We start from the raw sequence: 24,103 nt of genomic DNA, 5'->3' as shown, positions 1-24,103 counted from the left end.
GGATGGATGGATGGATGGATGGATGGATGGATGGATGGATGGATGGATGGATGGATGGATGGATGGATGGATGGAAAAGGCTGCACTGCCTTTGGCTGAACAGTTTTCTGAACAAGAGATCTGTTGTGTTGTGGACACAGTGGTAGCTCCCCAAACAAGCCTGGTACAAAGCGTGGTGTCACCAGAACGTTCCCACACCATGCACAGCTTCACCCAAAAATGGGGTGCAAAGGGCTGATTGTCTGAAGAGGTGGGAATAATGCAGGAGATTCTGTCTCCAGGGTCTGGATGGAGGCTGGTAACCCCGGGTGAAGCCCAAAGGGAGGAGCAAGCTCTTCTCTGGTGCCATTCAATTTAGAGAAGCAGCCAGGCTGTGTCTTGCAGAGTGACAAAGCTCCTTCTTTCGTGACTCATTTCAGGAGAACAGCTATGGTAAGCAATAATTTTGCACTTCTGTAATTTCAGAGGGTGTGAACTGAAGAAAAAAAAAAAAGCAAGCATGAGTTCAGCCCTATTGAGAGCAGAGGCCCCATGGCTGCGGGCTCAGCTGCATGCTCTGAGCCAGGATGGGACACGCTGCCGCCCATGTGCCTCGGGGCAGGCCAACCCCGGCAGAAATGGAAGTGCCTCAGCAAAACCCCGCTGGCTGCACATCAGGCTGGCTCTTGTGGAAGCAGGTGGCTCGCAATTCACCGCAGGAATGCRGGGCGGCTGTGAGGATGTCCTCCTCCCACTCACCTGCTCCGTGACTCATCCCGGTGAGCTCAYCCGGGAAAGGCAGGAGGATGCTCAGCCTGCCTGGGTGGAAAGGTCACAGCTGCCCCGGGAGATGCTGACCTGACAGTGGAAATGGGGACTCTGAGTTTCATGGTGTTCAGCAGCGCACCGAGCTGGGGGAGAGCCTAAGTCGGGGATGCCAAGGTGTACAAGCAGAAAATTCCCCTATTTCCAACATTCCCTTTCCTGTTCCTTCAGGGACAGCAAACCCAGCAAGAACAAGGCAGCCAGCCTGCCCATGGAGCACTGGTAATCTTGTTTCATCACCCCTGGATGTGAAGAGTGAAGTCCCAAGAGCTCCACAGAGGGAATTTCATGGGCTTTTCACATCCCTGCAGCAGCGTGATGGGCACAGACTGTGTGTGCCTCCCTCCCACCTCTGCTGGGAACATTCCCACTATCACCACCTCATCTTTTGGTGCCATGACAAGCATCCRTAGGGGTCCCTGACACCAAAAGAATGAAAGACTGCCATGAAAGCCCTGGCACTCTGATATTTTTTCAAAGAAAGATTATTTTCTTTCCACTTCAATCTTGAAAGCAAACAAGCTTGAAGCTCAGGAGAGTTCCACTAGCCCACCCACTGGGTGTTTGCTCTGCAGTGCTCCCTCCATGCACTGCTTTTCTCACTGCTGTCTCTGAGCAGCTTAGGAGATGAAGAGGAGCTTCGGAAAGGGTAGCTGAGGCTGCAGCCTGGGCTGCTGCTGCCCTCTCCTGGGTCCAAAGGGGCCAAGAAACGATGTTGTAAAAGAGATTCCTGCAAGTCTGAGTATATGTCACCCTCAGCAGATCCTCTTTCATCCCTGCAGGGAACAGCACTCGGAGAGTGCCAGGCCYAGGGATGCTGCCCAGGCTGCTACAGGGTTGGCCTGGCCGCTTTTTGAAGGCATTTTATCAGATCCCTTCATAAATCCCAGCAAAGTTTATGGCAGGACAARGGATGATCAGCTTGGGGTGCAGGGGCACAGCCGTGCTGACCCAGTCTTGTGGGAGCTCGTGGTTTCTTACCTCAGTTGCTGCCTGTTCTGTCCAGCATGGTTTTGTCTGTATTAAACCAAAAAGCCTTCTAAATAAGATGCTGTGGCTGATTCCTTGTACTCCAGATGAGTTCCCAGCTCCGCCCCTCCCCTTGGCTCCACTGTCAGCTGAAACAAAACCTCATATTGCATRTTTTGTCCTGTCTTACCCATCCCTTGGCTGACCCCTGCCCAGGACACCCTCCTGGCCAGAGTGCTGCACACCAGCCGGGTGAACACCCAGSCCTTCAGTGCAGGAGGGATCTCACCCCAGTTTGCACCTTCCACAACGAGGTGGAGGCACTCTCCTTCCAAAATCTGAGCCTATTGCTTGCMTCTCYAAAAARYGKCCAAGAAATCATAGAATSCTRAAATGATTTGKGTTGAAAGASWCCTTAARACYATCTAGTTCCACCCTCCTGCCATGGGCAGRGACACCTTCCTCTAAGCAGGACGCCTTCTCAGGAGCTATGTAGGTTGCCCATGATGGGTTGGGAATAGTCCATGGGCACCTACAGAGCACAGGAATAGCACGGACAGTCACTGCCATAGTTAATGATAAGAGGATGCCGGGATYCTCCCCCGTGGCACTGAGAGCCTTTAATGCAGCAATTGGCTCATGGTTTCAGAAGCCACTTAGAGGCTTATTCCGGTGTTAGTGCCTTGTGAGAGGCTGGGAGCTCAGCGCTGGAGGGCTCTCAGGCTCTGGGGTGTTGGTGGAGCCCCGGCTCTCCTCAGTGGAGTGCAGGAGGGGGTGGGGTCGGTGATCTCCCTCTCCTACAGGAGTGGGAGCTTGCAGTCAGCAATACAGACCCACATCTGCCACAGCAGAGGGAAGCCCCGGGAAACAAGCTGTGGCTGAATCCTTCCTGCCACAGAGTGTCCAGCCCGCAGGTATGAACCACATTGGGACACCAATGACCTCTGCGGATGTGCTCCACAAAACCCCGTGGTGGCCAGGAGCAGCAAATGGACATCCACGAGGTGGTGCCAGATCGATGTGAAGGGAGCTGGGYCCTGCACACCCCTGGCTGGAAGTTCCTCACCTTGCCCTTACTCACCAGCCCAAATTTCTCTTGCTTAATTTTTTGGTTGTTTTGTTTTGGTGTGGTTGTTTTTCGTTTTTTTTTGTTTTTTTTTTTTTTTATTTTTTTTGCCGGAGTTGACTCATATTGAAGTTGGCTCCACACATGGAGCCACTCATGTTGCTCCAGGTGTTTAAGAGCCAAATCAGCCCACTTACTGAAAACAGGAGTGTTTGAAGAGCAGGGGAAGAGAGGAGGTGCTGTGATGTGCTGTGATGTGACCTACCTCCCTGGTAGAAGCAGCTGCACAGCACAGGGACGAGGCCACCCCGATGGCAGWGGGACAGGGCCAGGAGGGAGCTGTGTCTCACTGTCCATGGGGACCACACAGCACCTCCAGTCTCCAGAGCTGGGCTTGTGGGTCCTGCCAGAAGCACAAGCTGCGTGGGCAGTAATTCTTCCCAAAAATGCTCTTCCAGGCGGTGATGGAAAACTCCATCATGAGCTATTAAATATGAAGCCCCTGAGCCACAGATCCTGCCCCAGTCGGAAGTRCCAGACTATTTATACACTGCCATGTAAGAGCCATAGCAGACCCTTGGCTGTCTCCACTGCTTTTTGAATGTTTTCCAGTCCTGCTGTACGCTTCCGAGACAGGGAGGGCAGAAACATACTCCATGAATTATGGATGTGTAGAGGGTCCTAATGAAGCTYTCCCATTTACAGGCTCCTCTTTTCCAAGTGATTTTTAACCTGTRCCTCTTGTTTGAGCAGCTCTTGGATCATCTGGTCACTCCAAGCTCTCATTCCAGGGAGGGGGGCAACTTGGGGCACATTATAAAGACTGAAAAGAAGAAAATAGGAAAAAAAAAATTGTCCCCATGCCATAACAGCTGCCATTTTATTGCCTGCTTACGGAATGTCCCAGATTGTTGTCCACCCCTAAAAACCGATGGGCTCGTTATCACGAGGAGCACACAGAGGTGGAAGTTGTGAGCTGGAGGACTGGGGGCAGGGTTGGACACAAGCACCCAGCTCTGATAGCTGAATGCTCCCCAAAATGCTGCTTCATCCTTTACCATCCTCACTGATCTCTGCTCTCATCCTCCCCAGCAGCCAGGAGGAGGGAGAGGAAGGCAGGAGGCAAATGGAGCAGGAATATGGGAGGAGGGGAGCAGGGTGATCAGTCCTGGGGATGGAGCAGGGGCAGCTACAGTCACTCCTGGTCCTGGAGGGAAGTGGTGGTGGCTGCAGCAGTGCTGCACATCCATGGCATGCTGGAGCATGGCTTAGGAGGGCACATCCCCGTGCCTGGGAGCAGCATCTGATGGGGCAGGAGGTGAGAAGGGAGCAGGGATGCTTCCCCACCTGCTTCCTCTCCATCTCCCCTGCTCCTGGAAAATGCTGGTCCAGCCCCTTGCTCTGCCTGGGAGCTGTTGTCCCCAACCCTGGGAGGCTGCAGGCGTGACACTGAGCTGCTGCAGCTTGTTCCTCACTCTCGGGGTGTGTGGGACCATGCACCCGAGGCAGCTCCAGCTGCCTGAGGAGAGGGAGCGGTGACACTCAGCAGGATCAGATCAGCAAATTCTTTGTGTCCTGAGGAATAAAAGACAGTGTGGTGTCAAACCCTTTGGGGCCTGAACCTCTTTGTCCCACACTGACAGATTGGAATAGGAAAAACACCTTTTCCTAACCTTTCCCTTTGTGAGAGATGCCTTGGGGCCCCAGCCCTGCCCACAGCAGGATTTTCAGGGCCACAGTCAGGGTTGTGGTGGGACAAGATGCTTGATGAAGGCTTTGAAAGGCTTTGCCTTATCTGCTCATCCTCATGGTCRCCATCCATAGCTGGTCCCACACGTTTGCACCGGGCTGGGATCCGCCACCCTCGGCCATCTGCCCGCCGGCCGCGCTGCCGGTGGCCCCGGCTTCCCCTTGCTCCATCCTGAGCACCAGGACTCAGTCGGCTGAAATCCCCATCGAGGTGGGATTACCAGGCACTGTCTGGAGCTCAGATCACCTGCGTTTTGCAGTCGTGGGCAGAGGACAGAGCTTTGTGGAAAATAAAAATGGGATAGGGCTGAGAGGCTGCCGTGGAGCTCCCCAGTGAGTGCAAGATGTCTCCTGAGGCTRCACAGCTGATTTAGCTCCTTGAAGGCTTCAGACCAGAGAAATTGGTTTTGCTGGATGTTTGAGACCCTGCTTTGCCCTGCCTGGGGTCGGAGACAGCCACACTTCTCTGTGCAGCTTAGTGCTTCAGGCAGGGTGGCAGAGCAGCTCAAGGACCCATCAGCAATGTGGCAGCCAGGAGTGGGTCCAGGCGAGGGGGTGGCTGTGAAAAGCATCACAGCACATAAGGACCTTTCATCTCTCCACTGCCACATCGAGGGAGGGTGCTTGGCTGGGCAGTGGAAACAAGCTGCAAGAGAAGAGATGTCAGAGCATCTCCAGCAGCATCACCTCCAACCCCCTGCACGGGATGGGCTGGGAGACCCGGGACAGCCTGGYTCAGCCCAGCGAAAATTGAGACCAAAGGGAGAGGGCAGTTCTGGGTGTTTGAGCTTTTCTCCAGCCTGGCAGGAGAAACCCAGACACTTCCACTGAACCAAGTCCTCACAGAGCAGCTCTTGCCCTCCACCCACCTCTTTCCTCTTTTTGCAAACCCTGAATTTTTCCCAATGGGGGAATCATTGCTTGAAGATGGGCTCTCGTGAGATCCACACCAGTTTCAGCCCTGCTTCATGGCAGGTGCTTGGGTTTCCGGGGGAGTGAAGGACTTGCTGAGAACCCTGAGGAAGAAGCAATACTAAATCCCACCTACTGGGCAGAAATGGGTCCTCTAACAGGCTGTGGCTTTGTGAAAACCATGGCAGTGTCCACACCCAGGAGCAACAAATCCAGAATTGGGGAGAGGGCAGGGGGACTGGGGACAGAGCAGCCCTGGGGACCCAATCCCAGCTCCAGACACCCCGTGCTGCAGTCCCAAGTGATGAGCTGGCCCATTTCAGACCCCACAAGCACATCCAGGAGCTCCTCCCATCCCCCGGCGCAGGCAAAGCAGGAGCCCAGGCAGTCAGGGAGGAACAGGAAGCAAGATCCTTTATTGTACACAGTACAGAATGTAATGCAGCTTTGCAGGAGATACATAGCCCTGCTTGAGTAAAGATATTTCAAATCAGTCCTCAGATTAACCCCTTCTGCACTGCAGACCTGCCACACTGAGCAAATGGTGAAAAACCTGTCCCCAAGGCTGGGGTTCCCAAAACCAAATGCTCCCCATTGGTACAGGCCACTACAGCCACCATGGGGAGAGCAACCAAGTCTTTGTAGAGTTAATCTTCATACTTCCCAAAAAAGAATGAATCAGACCAAAAAAAAAAAAAAAAAAAAAAAGAAAACAAACAAAAATTCCAACCGAAGCTAACTAAAGAAGAGAAAAAATTCCTATACAGCATTTACAACAAAACATGTAGCCTGGTGCAGGGGAGGCAGGTATGGATATATGAGTGGTGGACGAGTGTTAGGAGGTGCAGCGGGGAGGGAGCTGGAGGGAAGTGGGGTATTGAGGAARGGGGGTGGGGGCCCCCCATCCCTGCCCACCTCGGCCTTACATCCCAGCTCCGAGGCCATGCCGAGCGGGGGGAGCGCAGCCGAGCCGGCACCGGGGTTCAGCCCTGGCTCCCCTGGGAGAGAGGACTGGAGTGGTGAAATGGAGTGGACCAGATCCTTCGGCAGCCATCCCAGGAAGCCGTGGGCATTGAGGGCTCCCCCTGCCACCAGGAAAGCCATGGGGGCGTCCCCAGGGGCTCCGGGAACAGCAGCCGGGCTGCAAAAAATAGCTTTGCCTTAAAATACAAAAAATCTACAAAAATCAGTTTAGAAACCTTTAGTATTTTCCTAAAACATCCCAAAAAAAAAAAAAAAAACCCAAGAGGGAGTTAGTGTCAGGGTCTCCTCCCCTAAAATGCAACCCATGGCCCATGGCCAGAGCTGGGGAGGATGGAGGGCATGGAGAGGATGCAGGGGGGGGATCTATGGGAACAACAGGTTATATATGGGGATGGGGGGTGGGGAAGAAGGCAGAAGGCTCCTTGGGGTTGGGGTAGGATGCTGCGCACATCAGCCCCGGGGTGCTGGCCCAGGCGGCCCCCCCGCATCCCTCCTCTCTGTGCAAATCAAAGCCCTTTCCACCACACAAGGCAGCTACGCGGATTGTGCTCRATGCAAAGCAGATTGTCGTGACAATTGGCTCGGTAGCCACGCAGCCCAGCCCTGGGGCACTGCCGGAGCCAGGGCCTGGGSCACGCACTGCAACTTTAGGCTCCCGGCGCCCCCGAGACATCCCACTGATGCACGGCAGGAGGTGCCGGCCACGGACAGTCCTGTGCACTAGCCCTTGGAAAGGAAGGGTGGGAATTCGGTGGCAACACACGTGGGGCATTGGAAATTCCTCGAATCTGTGTGTGCACCCATGCGCTTTGTCGTTGGTTTTTTGTTTTTTGTTTTGKTTTTTTTTTTCCTCCTTACGAACGGCTGAAAATATTCTTTAGAAAAGTGTGTTTGCCCCAGGTGGGTGCGCTAGTGCCAATGGCTCCGCCGGCCGGCCGAGTCAGTAGGCAAAGCCCTCCGCGTAGGGAAGGCTGCCGCAGGGATCCATCTCCAGCAGGAACGCCGGGCTGTCCTCGAAGTGCGTCAGCGGCACCGTCTCCTCCTCCGGCACCGGGCAGTCGGGCTCTGTCTTCAGGAAAGGGCGCTGGTTGTCGGGATAGGCCATGGAAAAGAGGGCGTCGGGGTCGCAGACGAATTTATAGACGTACCGCTCGCCGGCAACCTGCGAGGAGGAGGAGGAGGAGGAGGCAGTGAGAGGCGCCTTGAACGTTACCCCCACCCTGAGGAAGCACCACACACCTCACACCGGACACAATCCCCRTCCTGCCACATCCTGGGACAGCAGGGGACGGTCACTCACCTTCTGCATGATGCCCTTCTCGTAGTAGTAGCGCAGCGAGCGGCTGAGCTTGTCGTAGTTCATGGCCGGCCGGTTCTTCTGGATGCCCCAGCGCCGCGCTACCTATGGGGAGAGACAGGGCAGCCATCAGGGCTCCAGCCCTCGGATCCTCCGAGGAAATCACAACTGAAATGCAGGCTAGAGGCTTGTCTGGGGGGCTGAGGCAGCCAGGGGTGATGGGGTCACCACGCTCTGGGAGTGGCTCCCCGCCTGCCRTGACAAATGCTCCAGCTGCCACCACACGGCCACCGCCAAACCGGGGGCCAAATCAAAAGCCGTTTGATTAGGGGGAGCCTGCCAAAAAAGCTGCTTCAAAAAACCACAATTTCCACGCATGGCGCAAGAGATATTATGGGTAATCGCCCACAATGCGCAGCTCAGGGCTCGCTACAGCTGCTTTCAATTACTCCCCACACAGCTCCTTCCTCTGTGTCACCCTCCTGTGGAGCCGCACGGCCCTGGCACGGCTGCTGCTGCAAACCCAGGGCACAAGGGTGGGAGCAGCTCGGCAAGGAGGGAGCCATGGCAGAGCAGTGGGTCTGTCTCAGCAAGACAGAGGCAGCACCACCACGGCTTCAGGAGCCAGCACACGCCACRCCGAGAGGCAGTGGGAGGTGTTAAAGGCAAATTTCTACAGCTGACTGGAGAGCAGAGAAACGTGTCGCGCCTCGAGTGCACGGCCCCAGCCCACTCCTGCATCCCCACAGCCACTCCCCAGCTCCAGGGCAGGGCCTCTCMTACCTCCTCAGGCTCGATCAGCTTGAACTCCATGCCTCGGCCGGTCCACGCGATGAAGTGGGCGTTGGCGGGGTCATCCAGGAGGGTGACCAGGAACTGCCAGAGCTGCAGGGACCCGCGGCGCTGGTAGGGAGGGCCCTCACGGTACAGGGTGGGCTCCTGCTTCACTTTACCTGCCCAAGACACCTGGTTAAACACCCCGCCATGGCCCCTCTCCCAGGCTGGGTCACCAGCAGGGAGAATGGACAGCAACATGGGTCACCCGTGTGCTGAGACACTGAGCAGGATCAGGCCATGGGGTGGGAGCGGGGAGAGGTGCTGGGGATGGTGCTGCAGGCAGGGAGGTGTCAGGGACAGAGATGGAGAACGGCAGTGATGCCAAGCTGCCACGTGGGATGCTCAGCAGCTTTCAAGAGCACCATGCTGCCACTTCAAAAGCCAGGCACTGCATATCCCAGCATCCCCCCATATTCCTCCAGAAGCCCCAATTCCCCTGCAGGCCTGCTCCAGGGTCAGATTCTTACCCTCCAGCCTCTCGGGTACCACGCATGTGTCATCAAAATACAATCGTGTGTCCTTTTCATACGAAAATCCTATGGGGAAAAGACCCTTGGTGAGCACAGGGTCCCTCCACCACCCTGGCTRGACCCCAAAAAACCCTGGCCTGGCCCAATCCAGCCCAGGATCCCATCCACACCCATTCCCAGTTATTCCAGTGGCTGAGCGCTGCCCGCCTCGCTGCTCCCAAACCCTATTAGCGGCCTCGTCAGGCGCATTATCCCCGATTACACGCGCTGCCGTGCCCTCGCAGCACGCTCAYGGCTTTTGGGGCTGCTGCCAGCTCCCCAGGACACTGCTCCAGGGCCCCACGGTGCTCTCAGGCTCTCTCCCAGGGAATCCTGCCCGCCCCAAGGGAGGGGTGGGATGGGGCCACGGATGGGGAGAGARTGAGGCAGGGGGTCACTCACCGTCATGGCTGTTGGGGAAGACGTTCCCCCGTAGGTACGAGGACTGGCAGTTAGGCACTTCTGAGAGGGAAATGAAGGTGACATTAGRGCTGTAAACCCTGTGGGTGCTACCAAGGATTTGGCAGCACATCCTTTACCCCAAGCATGTGAAGCCCGGGCACCTTTCCCACTCCCCACGCTCCCTGGTCCACTACATCCATCCTCAACATTGGGGGAAAAAGCCCAGTATGATTTGGGGGGCACTGGAATTTGGACAGGAGCAAGGGCTAAGTCACCTCAAGTGTTCACAGGCCCCTCATGAAAGGAGGCACTGCTGCACCTCCCCTACCATCTGCTTGGCTGTGCCACCCTCCATCCCGAGGTTGGGGTATTTTTAGGTCCTAAGGCGATTAGAGGATTTTTCCGTGATGCTGGTAGGGTCCAGCAGCCAGCAATCACAGCTGGCCCTTGGCCAGGCCAAGGGGGGACCTGCCAGGAGCCRTGGGGCACCCCAGCCTGTGGCTACGGCACTGACCACACCGCTGGCATCAGTCTGCTCTATCATCTGCCTTTGGAAAAGGAGGAGGGAAGAGAGGAAATAAAGAGGCAAAGCAGTGTCCCAGCACCACAGGAGCTCCAGGGAGACACAGACCCACCACCTGCCATGCTGATGGCAGAGATGCTGTGCTCCTTGGGGTGTCACCCCASCCAGCAGCCAGCTGCCCCCCGAGTCACACCCACCTGAGTCAATGCAGTAGTCCCGGGGCTCCTGCTTGATGCCCATGGGGGGCTGGAAGCTGTGGCTGGGGGGACCGGGCAGGCCGGGGCCGCCGTGCTCGTAGAGCGGGTCATGGTACTCCTGCTTGAATCCCTGAGGGGGGCGGGGGGCAGCGGGGCCCAGGGGCTCCGACAGCTGCCGCTGGTACACGGGGCGGCTGTCCCCCGGCACCCCGGCCGGCGGCGGGAAGGGGTGGCAGGGCTCCGACAGCTGCCTCTGAAACCTGGGGGACAAGGACACGGTGTCACTGAGGAGCGGGGATCAGCCCAGACCAGATCCCACCCAGCCCAAATGGGTGCCTTCACCCAGGGTGCTCCCAGGGTGCACCCACAGCAGGCTGGGATGGCTCCTCAGGAGCACAGCCCCCAGTGGGGCTCATCCCATGGGGACACAGTGGGGTGCTGAGGAACCCTGTGCCCCTCCAAGCGCTGAGGGCCCCAGGAGGGAGGAGCACGATACCACATGGACCATCACAGCAAAACATWCTGAGCTTCAGGTGTGTGGAAAGGAACGAGAAAAGGAACAAAAAAACACCCCCCAGGAGTCTCATCTCCATAAAGCAGTAAAATCTGTCCCCAGCCTGGGGGGCAGGGGCCAGGGGATGCTGTGCACGGGTGGGCGCTTATGCAAAGCCAAATCCACTCCGCAGCTCCAGCCGGCCGCTAATCCGCCCGCGCAGCTGGGATTAAACCTTGAACTCGACAGCAGGGAGCACTATTTTCGGCTCCTGGGTGCTGCCACCACTGGTCTGAGCCCCAGCACGGCTTCTGCTGGTGGCGGTGGATGAGGAACCATCTCGAGGGGGTGCTGCCACATCCCCTCGTCCTCCGGCACCTTGAAAGGTGATCTTGGATCTCCGTGCCGGCTCCTCTCGGCCGGCCTTGCACCATTTGCCTTTGTAACCAGAGCTCTCCCAGCTGCCGGGCTGGGATTACTCCATTTCCGAGCCGYGTCCCTCTGCCCTTCCTGAATGAAACCCAAGCCCTGCGCTGGCAYGGTGCTTCCCAAGGGGTCGCAGCCAGCCCCCCGCATAGCTCGAAGGTCACACGGAGCCCCGCTTGGCTGGGGAGGGATGCTTCCCTGCTGTGGGCACATTCCAAGGGCTTCCATGGCCCTTTGCCAGGCTGCCACATCTTGCCCTGTGCCTACAGGGGTGACACGGTGGCTGTCACAGAAAAGGACATCCAGAGGCCACAAGCAGAGCATCAACTGCGAGCACCCATAGGAACAAACCCAGACTGGCAAAGCCTCCAGGGAAGGTGGGAGTGATGGGAGATGAAGCCAGTGGGAGTGATGGGAGAKGAAGCCACAGMKTGGAGAGAAAGGAGGMACGGGYGTCTCCCTCCACACCCCATGAAATGATGGTGATGCCATGCAATGGGGAAGTTCAGGACCATCCCCAATCCAGGGTGCACAGGGGGAAGACAGTGATGGTCACAGCTCCCCAGCCCAGCGGGGCTTGGCTTGGGTGGTAGAGCTACAGCGGCTGGGAATGAGGAGAGCAGAGGCCTCACTCAGGACCATGCCCTGTTGGAACAGGGATGGATGCAGATGCAGCTTCTGCCTCCCTTGCCTTTCCCAAGAGTGGGGCAAAGGCTCTGCCCCATGTTCAGGGACTGGGAGGAGCAGTTCCCTGTTAGCAGGAGAAAGAGCCACAAGATCCCAGTAGGAAGTGGCAAGTTTGGCCACATGGAGCCACGGGCAGCAACATTCAGCCCACCAACTGCATCCGCAGCACGGGGACAAAGGCACGAGCATTTCCCTTTCTTCCCCACACTTTGGGACCACCGACCCACCCCAAGAGTCCCCACGAGCCCCCAGAGTGGGGGGCACCGGGTGGGGGACGCCTTACCTGTGCTCTGCGGGGTATTGGTTCTCAGACATCATCTTTGGCATGTGCATGGGCGGGTGCGGTGGCCGCGGCACGGCGAAGGGCTGCTGCTGCTGCCGCTGCTCCTGCAGGGCGTGCGGGGCCGGGGCAGCCCCATGGGCAGCTCCTGGCACGGCCGGGGCCGGCGCTGGGGGCGGCAGGGCCGGCCCGGGGTGCGCAGGGGACACCGGCGTGGCGGGCGGCGTTAATGGCTTGAACCCGGCGGGGGGTTTCCTGTCATAGGCACTGCCAAAGGAGATGGGGCAGGGCTGATGGCAACGCAACGGGGCTGGCACCGCGTGGCACAGCGTCCCCGAGGGCTCTGCGGGACACCAGTGTCCCCGTGCTACCTACCAGCAGTTGTAGAGGCACTTGTCCCCATAGCCGGCGCACAGAGCCTGCTCGTGGCTGCAGGATGACAGCTCCGAGGACGGGCTGGGCAGCTCCCGCTTGATCTTTGCCGGAGGTGGGGCGTGCAGGACCACTGCAACGAGACCCAGGAGGACACAGGCTCACCCACATGGGAGAGGGCGATGGGAACACCASCCTTGTGAGCATCAGCTCTTGGCTTTGGGATCCAAGTGCATGGATGCTGAATGATGGTGCAAGGTGCTGAATGATGCGCTGGGAGCACCAGGCGACTGAACCAGGGCASTGTGGTGCCCTGCACACCCCAAAGCTGGTGGTGAGGTGAGCCAGGGTGGCAGGGGAGGGCAGAGTTGGGACAGTCACAGCAGCCCAGGAGTTTGCTTCCCGTTGGGATCCAAGAGGGGCAGAGCAAGGGCCGTGAGAAGAGAACAGACAGCTCAACAACAGCCTCAGATGTGACACGTGCCGTGGCCAGGCCACCAGCCCCTCAGCGAGGGAGCAGAGCCCAGGCACCACCGGCAGCCTCCCTGAGCCAGGGTGCAAAGGGTGAGGGGGGCTGACAGCCTGGAGCTCCAAGAGCTGGTGAACAGCAACTCCCACAGGGGCCATACCCACTTGCAGAGCTYGGAAATGGGATCCACCTTCCCGCAGCCGAGGTGGTCCAATGGGATCCAGCCCCAGGGTCCCACAATTGTATGAGCTCAAGTGACAAACATCCCATTAAACTCCAATCCTCTCCACCCACTCCCAAGCTCRCTTGCTATATATAATTATAAACTGAGTAATATACGCTTAAGCTAATTAATTTCTAAAAGCAGGCGCCCTAGGAAAGGGAAAGCGCCTCAGAGATCGGTACCTAAATAGTGCCTCAGAGGAGAGCCAAGACTAATCGGAAGTGGAGTATTAGCTTCATGCAAAGCCTAAACACAGCCCAGCTAGCTGGAGAGGAGCAAATAGCTCCAGGACAACTGTTCACAGCTTGCCAGGTAATTAGCTGCTCCCCTAATTTGTCAAAACCTTTAAAGAGCTGCTGACTCCCCTTTCTACCCATCCCCCCCTCGGAAGGCCCCAGTACAGCTGGTACCAAGGGCATAAACCCCCCCACTTCCATCCCCCCCCCACCCGAGAAGGATTTGAAACACAAAGCCCAGCGCTGAGCCAGCACAGCCCCCCACACGCCTTCCACCCGCTCCCGAGCCGGATTTATCCCACTCCTCCTTCCCCCCTCCCCAGCGAGGTTTTGCCACTCTCAGCATTTCCAGCCTTAAAAGGGGGGCGGCACAGGCAGGCACCCCACGAGCCATGGGAAAGCAAAGGGGAACTGGCTCTGGAAGGGCTCCAGCTGCCTATCGCGGGCACGGCTCTCCCGAACAGGCTCCGTGTTGTTGGAGCGGGTTGTTTTTCCGCCAGTCGTACAATGGGGTCTGGTTATTCATTGAAAAAAAAAAAAAAAAAAAGCCTCCAGTCCCTGAGCAGGCACCACCCTCCATTCACAAACACTTCGGAGCGCTCCATTCATGTGGCTGAGGGAGGAAAAAAAAAAGAAAGGAAAAATTTCCCCAGAGCTTAGCACTGCCATTCAAAAAAAAAGGGAAATGAGCCTTAAGATCCTAACAGAGACCAGCTGTCCAAGCCCGGGCTCTGTGCAACGTTTGGATTCCTTACACAAACACTGCAGGGCCGGCCGGCGCTGCTCAGCTCCTACGCCAAGCTCATGGCCAGCGAGGCTGGAGGAATCCAGGGGACACCGGGGACAGCGCTGCAGCTTTTGGGGTGAAGGCACCCGGTTTGGGTCCCTGCACCGAGCAGCCGGGGGGGAGGAGCTGCCCTGCCCCAGCACCTCAAAGGAACGCTGGGTCCACAAGCACTTTTACCCTTTCCGGTCCTGCCCTCGGCACTGTAATTAAAAGCTAAAAAAAATGTATAAAAATAAGCAGAGGGAGCAGCTCAGCTACAGAGGGAGCCGGAGAACGTGCGTCGGCAGATCCAAGGCTGAGCCACAGCAGCAGCACGAGCACCCCTGGGTGCCTGACTGCCCCTGGGGATGGCAGGGGACCAGCCACWCGTGCCACTGCTGTGCCCAGCCACGAGGAGAGGTGGGGAGCTCAGGCAAACCCTGCCAGTACCATATGAGCAGGCAAAGTGGAAATGCCCTTAATGCCAACCATCAGCCAGGAAATCTCCCATGGAAAAGGGCAACAGCACAGAGCCACTCGAGGCCTGGAATCCCAGTGAATCCCTGGGTAGAGGACAGGGCAGGTTATTCCCACTCATCAGCGCAATGGGAGCTCCATGAGGCTAAGCTTGGTGGACACTGGCTTCCTGAATGAGCCAAGGGGAAGGGAAGGCAACCAAGCCACCAGCTCCAGCACAGCAGGGACATTGGCACCCTCTCAAGCTGTCACCTGGGAGCCGAGCTCTGYGCCTGCCCCTCCATCCCCCAGCGCTGCAGGACGCGCCCAAGGTCACGCCAGGAGAGGAGTCAGAAATAGAAGCCAGGCTCCCGCTTTCCTTTGTTTGAACAACTTTTCCTCACAAACAAACCTCCCTCTTTCATTTCGGTGTGTAAGAAACTCCGTGCCCTGCCCGTGGCTTTTGCCACGTGCTGCCCGCGCAGGGAGGCCACAGGTACCCTGGGAACAAATCACCTCCCGTGGTGTTCAGCACAATTCCATCGTGCCCRGGTGGTCAAACAACCAGTGCAGACACAATGTGGCATGTACACCTTGGCCCYGGGACCACACTGCTGCTGAACCCACAGCCATGGCCAGCGTGAGCCAGCCTGGGGAGCGCTGCAGCCATTCTGCTTTCATGGAAGGATTCACCATTTCCCCAGGCAACCTAAAAGCACCAAGTCTGGCCTCTGGCCACTTGATCCAGGGCATTTAGAGCAGTGCATCCCTCATTTAGAGTAGCCTTGCTTTCCCTACAGTGGAGTTTCCCCCCAGCACAGTGACCCACTGCCCTCCAGATTGTTATTTTGCTCCCAAGCTCCAGCTTGAACCCCCCGTCTGCCAGGGATCTTGGCCTGCAATTGGGAACAGACAGTGGGCAGCAACAAAGCTGCTGCAGCTATCAGGGGGTTTCTGCAAGGTAAGGAGGATGCTGCAGTGGTGAGCACCTCCAAGACTCCACATGGCACATGCAGCAGTGCCCCTCATTGCAGTGGGGTCCAAACTGAGCCGGGTTTGTCCCTTTCTGCTGCTGTGCAGAGGAAGCTTGGCCCTGGGAACGCAAGATGGGGCACAAGATTGAGATTTGCTCAGGATGAGAGAGCAGCAGATTCCTCAAGGAAAAGGTGTGGAGCTACACAAGCTCCACAGCTGCAGAAAAAGTCCAACACAAGCCTACAAACATCCGCAGAGATTACGGGACTACTAAAAGAGCAAGAGGGATTTACCTTTCCCTCGGACCTAATGGATGCTGAACTCCTGTGTGACTGCCAGCCCAGGAAGGCAGCATGTCCCTGCCAGTGAAAGCTGCACCACAGCCTCCTTCTCTCCCTCTCTACACGGCCCAAAGTTCAAAAGTGGAGTTTCCCTCCTCTGCAAACTCTCTCTAGTGCAGGGATGGAAGAGCTGAGCTTCCCCTTCCCCTCTGCCTCAGTCTGAGTCCCTCTCAGTCAGCACAGCAGCAACGGGAGGAACCTCTGCTTTCTCTGCCCAGGGAAGTCAAGGAAGGTTTTWGCTGCAGGGAGTCATGCAGGAACATTTTCTAAGCCACAAAGTCATTTCAACACCAGGGCAACAGGCTGAGCAGGCCAGAACTTTAGGAGTCCTGACCAAATAAATGCCTTTTCCTTTTTCTCCTCCTTTCCCTGCATCACCCAGAAAAGTTTGTCTCTCCTCTCTGAGCTCTTCAGGTTACAAGGAAACAAGAGACTGCCAAAAGGCAYTGGAAACAGCTTCAGCTCCAAGAGCCACCCTCCCACGCACACTGCAGTTTCTACTGCTCCGAGCGAGAGCTGCCGGGCTGCGCTGGGGATGTCAACAGACCGTTGTGTTTCTGACTCCGGGCTCGCCTTTTATCTCAGGGGAGACAGGGGGAAAAAACACATCTGAAACTTGGGCTGTCTGGACCAGCTTAATGGCAAGCTTCCCACTCCGAAGTAATCAAAGAGCAATAATTAACATGCATTCGCTGTCGGAGGAGATACCCCGCTGCATGCTGTGACAAAGCTGGAATGAAAAATCTGTTCGACTGCAGGCTAAATTTGATTTCCTTTAAGTTCYGTAGCTGTCTGGCTCGGCAGCAAAACCCAGCCACCAACACCAAGCTACCACTTGTGTTTGCCAGGTAACAACTCCAAACATCCTGATTTGCACCCCCCTTCTCCTCCAGCCGACCCTGCGAGGGCCGGGAGCGGTGCCCGGAGCTGCGCAAGCCCCACGCGCCATTCGCTGCCCCTGCCCTCGCCACTAACCYGCTCTGGCAACGCAGCGCGGCTCAGAACCAACTCTCGCTCTTATGCAATTCACCAGGGACTGCATTTTCACTGGCCTCCTTTTAAAGACGCTCGCTTGCCAGTGATTAATGCTGCTCAAAGCGGCTCAAGTTTCACCGCTCAGGCTCGCTCTTGCCAGCAGCGCTGGGCCAGGACTCTAAAAAGCTCTAGAAACTGCAGAGATTGTGGCTAACCGAGGAGCCCAGCACGGGCTCTCTCCTCCACTTGAAAAGGGAAAGGAGTACTGGGAAGCRAATCCACCTTACTACGAACGAGCAGCACGTCCCAGGGGAACYCAGAGAGCAGTCAGAGATATCTCCATGCACTCAGCCGTAATTTTCCCCATTAACAAAACACGGAACGCTGCACGTTTCATCTTGATGAACCCAAACCACACGTGCTTTCACCCAAAAGCCCACGATTCCACGTTTCAGCCCCAGCAACAACTGCTTTCCCAAGGAAGCAACTCCAAGCCCAAATGTTTGCACAGGCACCCAAACATCTACCCCCACCAGAGAACAAAAACCCGGAACAATCACTTACAGTTGTCAGACTGGAAATCTGGGACAAATTGCTCGTCATCGGGGACCTGAGCTAAAAAAAACAAACAAAAAAGTGGGTTTATGGCGTTGTCAGTTCTCAAAAAAATGCTCGCGGAGAGATTTTACACGGCAAAAGGCRGAGGTAAAGACTTGCCTTCAGCTAGCCAGGCCTCTTGGAGCTGGCTGAGATCCTGGAAGAGCTCTGGAACAGAGTGAAAGACTTATGGGTTCCACAGAAGAATAAATAAAACTGCCATTATTTGCAGAATTATTTCTAAAACAACAAATGCGAGGCGAGTGGTCTCACGGAGCCACGGAGAGGCCACGGCTGTCCGGGCCAGCCCTGCCTACCTTCCGAGTCGTGGGCCAGGTCAGTCTCCAAAAATTTCCTTTTCCTATCGGACCCCGGCCGGCCTCGGCCCTCCTCYGTGCAGGACTTCTGCAAGGAAAAGGGCGACAGCCGCCCGTGAGGGTGGCAGCCCCCAAGGCTCAGGGGGGCCCCCAAGGATAGCAGGGTGCCCCCAAGGACAACGGGAGTACTCCCAAGGAAGTSRGAAAGGGGTGCCCTCAAGGTCGGGGAGGAAGATATCAACAGGGATCGGGGTGGGCAAACTTACCCCGGGGCCCATGAAGGGAACCTGCTGGTCATAGAAGCCGTCCATGGTGCGGGGGAAGCGGACAGTGCCCCCGGCCCGCTCAGCATCGACACCGGCCCGGGAAGGGGGGGTCCCGCCCGGGCTCCGGCAGGTGCGCGGCTGGGGGGTGGAGGGGACGGGGAGGGGTCAGGCCCTGGCCTCCGCCACCCCCGGGGTTGGCTCGGAGCGGGTGCGGGGCCGCCACGCCTCCCCGGGGAGCCGTCCCGCTCCTGCCGTGGCGGGTCGCAGCCCCCCGGCTCGTGATGTCACCCAATTTCTATAGAAACGGCCGTGACATCACGCGCGGTGGGAGCGGGAGGAGGCACGGGGGGGGGGCGGGGGCGCGCGCGTTTCTCCCCCCCCTCCCCCGCCCCTCCCCGCGCCGCAGCCGCGCTCGTTCCCACGCCACCCCGCGCGCCCCATTCATAAACTCCGCCCCCCCTCCTCCTCTCCCCCGAGCGCGCGCTCGAGCAGCCGCTCGCGCGCGCCCCCCGCCATTCACACCGCGCGGCCCGCGCCATTCATAAACACCGCCCCCGCCCCGGGCCCGGGCCCCGGCCGCGCTGCGCCCCGCCCCGCCGCCAGGCCCCCACGTACCCGGCCGGGGCGCCGCGGCCTCAGCGGCTGCGGGGCAAACCGGGAGCGGGGCCGGGGCCGGGGATAGCGCGGCGCCTCTCCGAGCCCGGGCACCGCGCTGCCGCTCTGCGCCGGCCCGCAACCCCCGAGCCAGCGGCCTCCGCCGGCCCCGCCCCGCGCCGCTTGTTTACCCTCCGCGCCGACCAATGGGCTGCGGCCGCTCGGCCGCCCGCGCCATCTGATTGGCTGCAGCGCCGCTCCGCGCCCGCCCGCGCGCCGCTCCGCCGAGCACCATTGAGAACGGCTGAGTGGGCGGGGGCGGAGGCGACCAATGGGCGCGCCGCGATCCGCCTGGCTCCGCCCGGGACGTTTTTCATTCATAAAAAAATAGAAGGGGGAAAAGACTGGCGGGTGGGGCCGRGGCCGCGCAGGATTTAAAGGGGCCRCGGCCCCCTGCAAGAGCTGGCCTGGGACGGGTTAACGGGCGGCCTTGGGCAGGGGAGAGTTGCTGGRACAACCCTCGGGTCCAGGGTGGAGAGAAAGGACCGGGTCCGTGCACAACGTGCCTAAGAATCTGCCACACAGCAAACCATCCAAACGGTGTGGACCTTGGGCCTCACAGGCCCTGGGGTCCTCTCTGCTTTCGTGSGAGGTGGTTTCACACAAGCAAGGCAGCGTCACACGGGAGCCGCTGCGAGCCCGGCACTAACCCATGCCTGAGGACTGATTCGGGCAGCCTTTCCCCCGCAGGCACCCGGAGCCAGTATTGTCTTTAAAAAGGGCCATAGGAAAAATAGCTCYCACCTGCAAAGGCTTTGGGGCTGCCCCTGCCACGGATCCCTCCAAGCAGATTAATGGACACACACCCTTGAAGGACTCCAAATGTCCCAGAGATTTGGAAATGAGTTTAGGAACAGACTGGTGGTGCTGAGGACCTGCCAGGCCCCCCACTGCAGCATTTCCCTGCTMAGYGCCTCAGTTTCCCCATCTGTAACTGGAGGTGGTGAGACCTGCATTGGGGACCCGTCAGTGGCTGCTGAGGGAGGATACAGCAATTTGCACAAGATAAATGGACTGTGGAGGCCTCAMATTGTTGTGGAGGGATACTAGGAAGTCATTGCTGGAGAAGGCAAAAACAAGGGATAGTGCACGGTTCCATACTGCACATCTCACCTTAGGAAGGAGAGGAACATTCTGCTGTGTCCTGGGAAGCTGCCCAGGAATTAGGAAGCCTGTCAGTACAGAGTTGTCCAGGCTGGCTTGAAATCCTCAGGTCATGGGCTCCTCAGTGTCCTGGGAGAGCTGCCCAGCATGTCTCTGTCGAGGCTGGGTTATTAATGAGCTCCCAGATCCTCCGGAGCCACCCCCACCCCCAGGGATGGCAGGTAGCTCATGTGCCATCGTGTCCCGAGTGGAACGATGGGGGTGAGCTGGGGGCAGGAAGCGCAGAGGGCACGGGGTGTCCTTGCTCCCGGGGGGCTCTGCAGCCACTGGGGCTCTCACTTCCCCTCTGCACAAAGGCAGCCGCGATTAAATCACTGCAGGTAAAATTAGCAGATGACACATGGGCGGGAGGGTGGCAAAACCCGCACCGGGGGGCACCGMGGGCGGTGGGGACGAGCTGGGTCGCTGCAGAGCTGGGGGGCGTGACGGGYGACCCCCGTCAGCTGCGGATCTGCACCGTCTGGGGGCTGCTCAGCACCCCCGGGACGGGGAGAGGTGATGAGGGTGAGTACAACTGTGAGACAGGCGGGTGGCAGGTCACAGGGTTGCCTCAGGAAGAGCAGAAGCCCCTGGAGAGCCAGGGCTGGGAGGGGGGATGGTGACCAGTGCCGGCTAAATTTAGAGCCCACTGAGGAAAAAAAAAAAAAAAAAATTTTGCAGGCTCCAAATTTAGCCGGATGCAGCTCCCACTGAGCACCGCTCGATTGCGCTGCTGCTGCCAGCACCCCTTCAGCCCCGGCACSCCGGAGCGGGCGCCATCTGTTCCAGTCCCCAGAGGTGGGGACACCCCAGTGGCCAGGAATCACCCCCACACAGCCCAGAGTGGCTGAGGAGTTCATGACCATCTTTATTGGAGGCAAGGCCACAGCAGTCCAGGTGTACACGGCAACACGCTACGCTACGGACACCGTTCCATGCAAGAACCACAGCGACACACACGGAGGGAGGAGTGGGCTGGGGCTCCTGTGGGACCAGGGGTCCCCCAGTGCAGCACTGGCACCAGTGCCTTATCTGGGGGGTTTGTTCCATCCCAYGCCCTTGGCTGAACTGGGAGACACTGGGAAATGGGGGGTCAGGGCCTCGAGTGCCCCTCAGCTGCGTGGCGTGTTCCTCCCTGGAAGGAGGGCTGAAGGCCCAGCCTCTGTGGGTCCCTCCTGGGCTGGGGACCTTTGCACCATGAGACTCAGGAGGCTGGGAGCTGGCAGGCCCGTTGAACTGTGCCTTTGGCAGTGCAGGAGCAGGTTGGAGCTGGGTCCCCGGGGTGGGTGGCACGGGTCACCTCCCTGCCATCAGAGGGGCCGTCTCTGTTGGAGCCTGGCACAGTGCTGCTGGTGTATCACTGCTCCACTGGCCCAGGGTGGTGGCCCTGGGCTCGCTGTGACCTCCAGGACCTGTGGTGAGTGTTCCTCATCTCCTCAGCCCTGGCTGCCAGACCCAAGGGTGCAGGCACAGGCACTGCTTCCCCCAGCTCCGCCACCGCCCACAGCAACCACAGCAGAGACCCCGGGGCTGCTCTTTGCCCTGAGCTCAGCAAGCTGTGACRGGGGGCAAGGAGCAGCAAAACCACYGCTGGKTCCACACAGGCTCTGGGATAAAACCTCGGGTTGAGGCTGAGTGGGCAGGGAAATGGAACCAAACCTTTCGACCCCGTGTGCTGCCATCCCGCRGGACAAACCTGTCCCCCTCCTGCTGGCAAAGCTCTGCAGGCGGCAGGGGTGGTGTTTGCACCCTTCCCTCTCTGCCCTTGGCAGGGAAATGGAGGCACCTGGGGTTTGTTTGGCCTGGCTCCATCTGCTTTCACCTGGCTACTCATAAACAGCCGCCCCGGGTGACGAGGGGCAGGGTGGATTTATGCGCTGCGGGTGACATGTGCTTGCATACGCAGGTCACACACAGCWCCCTTCCAGCTCACTGTTCTCTCTGAAACGCAGTGATGGCAGCACCCTCTGCCAGGGGAATGCCATGGAATGGGACCTGCAGCACCAGGAGGGGCTGGGTGGGCACTGGGACATGGGGGAGGACAGGGGGACTTGTTCCAGCCCTGTGGCAGGGACATAGTGGGGACAAGCAACAGTTTTCCTGCCTGCAGTGACATCCACGGGGCACACAGTGCTCCCACCTTGTTCCCAGCAGCACAGGAGCCTCCACCAGCCCCGAGAGAGCTGCCTGGGAGCAGGGGTAATTCGGGATCTGGGTGTATCCTGCATGCAGGCCGAATGCTGGAGGCAGTGGGTGCCTGCAGAAGCCACCAGCAGCCCTTTCCATGGGCTGGTCTTGCCAACTCCTGGCTCCTGGGAGTACATCCAGACAGCCACAAACTCCAGGCATTGATCTGTTTTCTGGTCCCTGTGCATGCTGGACAGAAGCTGCATCCCCTGATCTGTCCATCCGTGGGTGATGGCACCAAATCCTGCCTGTGCATCCCAGTGGGCCCCAGTCACGCAGACAGCAGCACCTGGGAGGCTTCTCGGATGTGGAGAGGGTTGTGGGGAGTCCTGGCCCTACAGAAACTGAGGTGCAATCAGCTGCCCCGCTCCCTGCGGCCATCCAGGAGCATCAGAGGCAGCACCCGTCACCCAGGGTGAGCACCAGCCTGGCAGAGCACATGGGGACATGTCAAAGATGCTGGGGRCACTTTCAAGTGAGAGGAGTTTCTGGATGTCTGTCCCCAGGGTCTCCAGCCCCYGGTGCAGGCTGGCAGGCTTCAGGAGAGAGGAAAGTCCATGTGGAAGGAAGGAGAGTCAGCAGAGAAGGGAGGTGGTGTCTGTGTCCAGTCCRGGCTCATCAAAAGGTGACCCCCAGAGTCCCCTCAAAGTTTGCTAAATAAATACATAAATATGAACACAAAGCCCAGAGCTGGGGCAGCTCCCCCCAAAATCCCTTTTTTTTTGCCATTTCCCTGTAAAAACACAGCTTCCTCCCATCCATCSCACACTTGTCCCTGTGCTCTGTCTGTCCCCAGCCTGTCCCACACCCTGTGGCTCACTGGTCTGGCAGCAGTGGCTCCTTGCACCTCTCTTAAACCCCACAGCACAGAGGTGAGGGGCCAGGACGGCTCCCCTAGGCTAAGGAAATAAATAATTCCTCCCACTGCAAGGATTGGGGGACAGAAAGCCAGCGCAGCRAGACATCGAGTGGCCTTCAGGAGGATGAGAAATAAATAAGTGGAGCTTGGTGCTGCCTCAGGAGCACATTCCCTGGCAGCTCGGCTGRAGGGTATTTAAATAATGGGGGAAAAAAAATCCCAGTCCTGGTGCTGCTCCAGGGAATGTGCTCCCTGCATGCCTTCACCCCCTTCYTCCATCCCAGCCTGAGAGGATGCTCGTGATGATTGGGAAGGAGCCCACAAGACCTTCCCAGGATAAAAAATCCCCACTGGGCTTGGAGAGGRGGTTTCTGTCCCCGACACAGAATGGGGATTTGGGACCCCTGCATCGGGCAGGTGTTGGGGACACCGAGTGCCTCCGGGCTGCGGAGCCTTGGACGCTGCTTTAATCCCGAGTTCGGTTTCTCCTCTTCAGGAAGAAGAAGCTGCTCTTCTGAGGGGGGCCCAGCAGCATGGGCACCTGGCTTTTATGTGTAATTTTGACCTAAAAAGAAGTAGAAAAACCCAGCTCAGTAGGAGGGTCTAAGGCCCTGAACCTTCCCAGGAATCCTCCAGACCCCCAGGACCCTCAGGAGTGACCCCAGGGAGCTGGGAACAGATCAGCACCAGGGTGAAGAGCTCTGGAATTGTGTCCAGGAATGCAAAGAAGATTCTCTCCTGTGCAAGAGAAATGGAAGGGACCCTACTGCAGCTCCTCCAGGCTGGAATGCTGCTGTGCCACCCATTCATCAGGAAATGGGTGTGTCATGGGTCCGGGGCCCTCATGGGTGCAGTCACAGCCGGTCGGGCTCTGTGGCCACCCAGCAGCGAGCCCAGGAGCCTCCCTCCAAATGCAGAGGCTTTGTCCCATCCTGCTGTGCTCCTCCTGCCCCATCCAGCATTCTGCCCCCACCTCCTGCCCCATCCCGACACACTGCCCGCCCCTCCCGCCCCATCCCCGGATCCTGCCAGCCCCTCCCGCCCCATCCCGACATCCCACCAACTCCTCCTGCCCCATCCCGACACACTGCCAGCCCCTCCTGCCCCATCCCGACACACTGCCAGCCCCTCC

At 58.4% G+C, this 24,103-nt stretch overlaps 2 protein-coding genes across 2 annotated transcripts in view; both read right to left on the bottom strand.

Annotated features, from left to right (window-relative positions):
* Positions 1-5,894: 5,894 nt before the first annotated feature.
* Positions 5,895-18,858, bottom strand: ETV5 (ETS variant transcription factor 5). The gene is made up of 13 exons (XM_057383621.1): positions 18,744-18,858; positions 18,129-18,266; positions 17,863-17,950; positions 17,666-17,713; positions 17,513-17,563; positions 12,511-12,640; positions 12,139-12,402; positions 10,250-10,509; positions 9,530-9,589; positions 9,086-9,154; positions 8,565-8,734; positions 7,785-7,886; positions 5,895-7,646 (listed from the first exon to the last, which is right to left on the bottom strand). Exons 2-13 carry the CDS (start codon positions 18,171-18,173, stop codon positions 7,425-7,427), a joined length of 1,509 nt encoding a protein of 502 aa, XP_057239604.1. The 5' UTR covers positions 18,174-18,266; positions 18,744-18,858; the 3' UTR covers positions 5,895-7,424.
* Positions 18,859-22,301: 3,443 nt separating this feature from the next.
* LOC130583929 (diacylglycerol kinase beta-like) overlaps positions 22,302-24,103 on the bottom strand; it is a 24,331-nt gene continuing 22,529 nt past the window's right edge. Inside the window, exon 25 of the mRNA XM_057383608.1 lies at positions 22,302-23,536. Coding sequence (XP_057239591.1) covers positions 23,438-23,536 — 99 coding nt within the window. The 3' untranslated portion in view covers positions 22,302-23,437. The remainder of the gene's footprint in view (positions 23,537-24,103) is intronic.

The sequence above is a fragment of the Malurus melanocephalus genome, unplaced genomic scaffold, assembly GCF_030028575.1.
Source record: "Malurus melanocephalus ecotype Western Australia unplaced genomic scaffold, MMel_1.1 scaffold_644, whole genome shotgun sequence".
Taxonomy (NCBI): Eukaryota; Metazoa; Chordata; class Aves; order Passeriformes; family Maluridae; genus Malurus; species Malurus melanocephalus.
The sequence above is the reverse complement of the archived record's forward strand: the minus strand, read 5'-3'. Positions and strand labels throughout refer to the sequence as shown.